The 3675-nt window shown below is 33.0% G+C and overlaps 1 protein-coding gene across 4 annotated transcripts in view; it reads right to left on the minus strand.

Annotated features, from left to right (window-relative positions):
* Nucleotides 1–491: 491 nt before the first annotated feature.
* LOC108751384 (glutamine--fructose-6-phosphate aminotransferase [isomerizing] 2-like) overlaps nucleotides 492–3675 on the minus strand; it is a 16400-nt gene continuing 13216 nt past the window's right edge. For 3 of the 4 annotated variants that reach the window (XM_018491529.1, XM_018491528.1, XM_018491527.1), the window contains 7 exons: nucleotides 2679–2836; nucleotides 2361–2600; nucleotides 2080–2278; nucleotides 1695–1939; nucleotides 1460–1615; nucleotides 1255–1383; nucleotides 888–1133 (listed from right to left, as the gene is read on the minus strand). In XM_018491529.1, the coding sequence (XP_018347031.1) occupies nucleotides 888–1133; nucleotides 1255–1383; nucleotides 1460–1615; nucleotides 1695–1939; nucleotides 2080–2278; nucleotides 2361–2600; nucleotides 2679–2836 (1373 nt within the window). Of the gene's footprint in view, nucleotides 1134–1254; nucleotides 1384–1459; nucleotides 1616–1694; nucleotides 1940–2079; nucleotides 2279–2360; nucleotides 2601–2678; nucleotides 2837–3675 lie in introns of all 4 variants that reach the window. The other variant, XM_018491526.1, reaches the window with a different exon arrangement.

The following is a 3675-nucleotide window of genomic DNA, read 5'->3' on the forward strand; positions in this document are numbered from 1 at the left end:
AATTTACAAACTTGTGACATATTTATCAAAAAGATACATGTCTTAAAAAAACCACTACATTACATATTTGTGTATAATGCATTAATCGCCATTCAAAGATCAAACGAGATAATAATCCCTATTTCGTCTTGAATGTGTAAAGTTTTGTGTAAAAACGGAAAAGTTGTCTGTCTCATAACATAAAAATTCGTTTAAACATATCTTGTGGTATTTATCGCATATACGTATACACGTATTTACGTATTTATGTCGCATGTATTATCCATTATAATTATCGAGTACAAAAATTTCTATTATAATTTAACTCGATCAAGAAAGAAATTACACTGTATATCGCGTGATATCCTCAAATAGAAAGCATTGATTAATCGACAATTATATTTAAAAACTAAACTAAATGTTATATAAGAGTTAAAATATGAATATTAAATGCATTGAAATTATATATATTAAGAATTCCTTTTTACTCTTGTGTAAAAGAAAAATGTTTGCATTAATTAATATTGCGCAATATAATATTTATAAAAGACATATGAGAGAGCGAATCTTTAATTGATTCGTCATCTCTGAAAAAGGACTTGACACACATCTCTAATTATTATTTGTTTGTATTATCTTCTTGCTTTGATAAAACAATTATCAGGCGTCATATAAATTTAAATCGCGAATAAGCAATACGAGTTAAATGAATTTAATAAAATTTAGAAGATAGAAACGTACTATCCTCTGACGCCGGTTTTGCGCGTGTATTTTATTCAATTATTAATTGCCCGATATTTATAATTACTTATCTTCTCTATCCATAACTCTCGTATAGCTTAAGAAAAATTTGTAGCCACGTTAGCAAATTTGTGTAAATCCAAAAAATTTCACAATCCATTTCATCTTTACTCAACTGTAACTGATTTCGCCAAGTTTCTCGGACAATCAACGTTACAACCACGCAAAACCGCTATGTGGAAAGACAATAACTGCATGGGAATGACGGTGAGAATTCCTTGCAGGCAATCGACGGTTTTAGGTATCTCGAGAGCTCTATCGGCAAAAGCCTTCGTTTCCTCATCCCCTTCCTCGCAGATAACAATGGGCTTACTGTCCCGCGCGGTAACTTGCTGAAGTGCATTCATGCATTTCTATAAAATAAATTATTGAATTGTGAGACATATGCCACGTTTCTATATTTCTTTGATTTCTTCGCCTATAATATATTATTGAGAGCAGCCGGATATTAAAAACTTGCTCAATTAAACTTACCACGTACACTGGGTCTCTCATTACAATCATAATTACCGGCATGGAATCGTCAACGAGAGCTAACGGACCATGCTTCAATTCACCGGCCATAATTCCTTCGCTGTGCATGTATGTCAACTCTTTTACTTTCTGCAAATATGTATGAATTAGTCATAATAATGTTAATTGCAAAGAAATTTATTATAACTTCTTATCGCCTACTTACGAGTGCACCTTCCATGCACGTAGCGAAATTGTATCCGCGGCCCATGATCAATAGAGACTTGTGTTGAAACAAAGATTTGGCTAGCTCCTTGACTTTATCATCGAGCTTCAATACTTCGCGAATAAGATTATCGAGATTTTTTAATCCTTCGATAATCTGCGTAACAAAAATATACGTAAGATTTAATTACATTTTATTAAAGATAAAAAGTACAATACCCTAGATGTGAATGTACCTGTAAACGTCTCGCGCGAAGAGAAATTCTGTCCTCGCTCATTACCAGTGCAAACATTACAAGCGAGATAAATTGCGAGGTGTAAGCCTTAGTACTTGCTACACCGATCTCAGGACCAGCGTTGATATGCACTCCACAATGAGATTCACGACAGATACTACTACCAACTGTATTAGTTATACCCACGATAAGAGCTCCGCGGCTTTTACAATAACGTAGTGCCATTAATGTGTCAGCTGTCTCGCCTATCATTATAAGAATAACAATAACTCAATTTTGTGTTTGTGTACGTACAATTCAGTAATTTTTTTTCACGATATTATTTGTCAAACTTAAATTTTCTTATTTATTTGTTTTTCATATTTACATTATATTTCTGCCTTACCTGATTGAGAAATAAAGAAGCAGACGTCGTCTCTAAAGACTGGGGTATTACGATCCAAAAAGTCGGATGCAAGCTCAACCATCACTGGCAATTCTGTCAGTTCCTCAAGAAGCTGACGCGTAGCTATGGCAGAATGATAGCTCGTACCGCAACCGATTAGCATAAGACGTCTGCATCTTTTGATCTCAGGAATGTAATCCTGTGCGAAAAAAAAGTATTCTTTTTAATATCAAACTCTTTTCCTCCGAAACACTTACGAAAAATCGTTAATAAGACGATACTTTAATTCCGCCTAAGGTGACTGAGTTGTCCTGAAAATTCAAACGTCCTCTCATAGTATTCACCACCGACTCTGGTTGCTCGAAAATTTCCTTCTGCATGAAGTAGTCGTAATTGCCCTTCATGATTTGCTGAATTTCCATTTTCAGTGTCGTAATCTCACGAGCATGAGGATCATCCATGCAACGACGAAGACGATGAATACTCAGCGCGCCTTCTTTAACAGCCGCCACATCGTCATCCTATCGACATGACGCATAAGATAACTCTTTGTGCTAAATAATCTTGCCTAAAATTCGGTATAACGTGTCAAATCGCACCTCTAAAAATATCACGCGATTTGTATGCTCGATTATGGCGCTCGCATCGGAAGCGAAGAAATATTCGACCTCTTTATCCTCAAGAGGTTGAAACTCGGATGTGCTCTCACTACGCGGTATGACCGGGAGTTCTGGATTTCTGCCATGCGGACGATGATCTGCGCAAAAATTGAGTCTTTGTTTTATTTTACGAAGATATTTAAAAAATTTATTTTAATAATAAAATACTTATTTTGCAACTTTTGATTTTTACAGTGCATTATTGAAGAGAATATTATACAACGGGATAAGATTCTGCTGCACAGAAATCTCCATTTTATTCAAAAATTTCTTAGAGTATAACAAATATGAGTAAAACAAATATATTAATAAAGGCTGATAAAAAATCATTCGTATGCAATACAAAACTAGGGATGTTATCAGGATATAATATTTTTCTATACATTATACATAAAATTTTATGTTACATTTCTTATTGCGAGTAGTAATTGTTCATTTTGCACCAGTGTTAGTGATAAAAAAAATCAAAGTTGATATCTAAAATATTTAAGATAAATTTAATTAAAAACGGTTAATTAGTCATTTTCTCTCAGTTATTGTTATAGTTGCGCTAGATTTATGTTACAACTTTTATTTTCTCATTGCACATCGAATTGTGATGTCAGAAACGAAAAACAATGTGACTTTTCTTTTTTTGCATTCTATCAGAATAAATTTTTCGTATACCCCATTATGACAAATAACAAAATGTCACTTTCTTTTTTGATTTATAAATTAACAGTTATAAGTTATGAGTTTATGAATTATTAGCTCTAAATCTGATCAACTGCTATAAGAACTTCGCTAAAAGTGTATGAACTGTACACATTGAATTATATATATATATATATATACATATTTACTAATACGAGGAGAACAAAAAAGTTTTTGGTGATAAAAAAAATTTAATTTATTTCGACATATAAAACAAACAAAGATTTCCTAACGATTCTCGTTT

Source organism: Trachymyrmex septentrionalis, unplaced genomic scaffold, assembly GCF_001594115.1.
Source record: "Trachymyrmex septentrionalis isolate Tsep2-gDNA-1 unplaced genomic scaffold, Tsep1.0 scaffold44, whole genome shotgun sequence".
NCBI lineage: Eukaryota > Metazoa > Arthropoda > Insecta > Hymenoptera > Formicidae > Trachymyrmex > Trachymyrmex septentrionalis.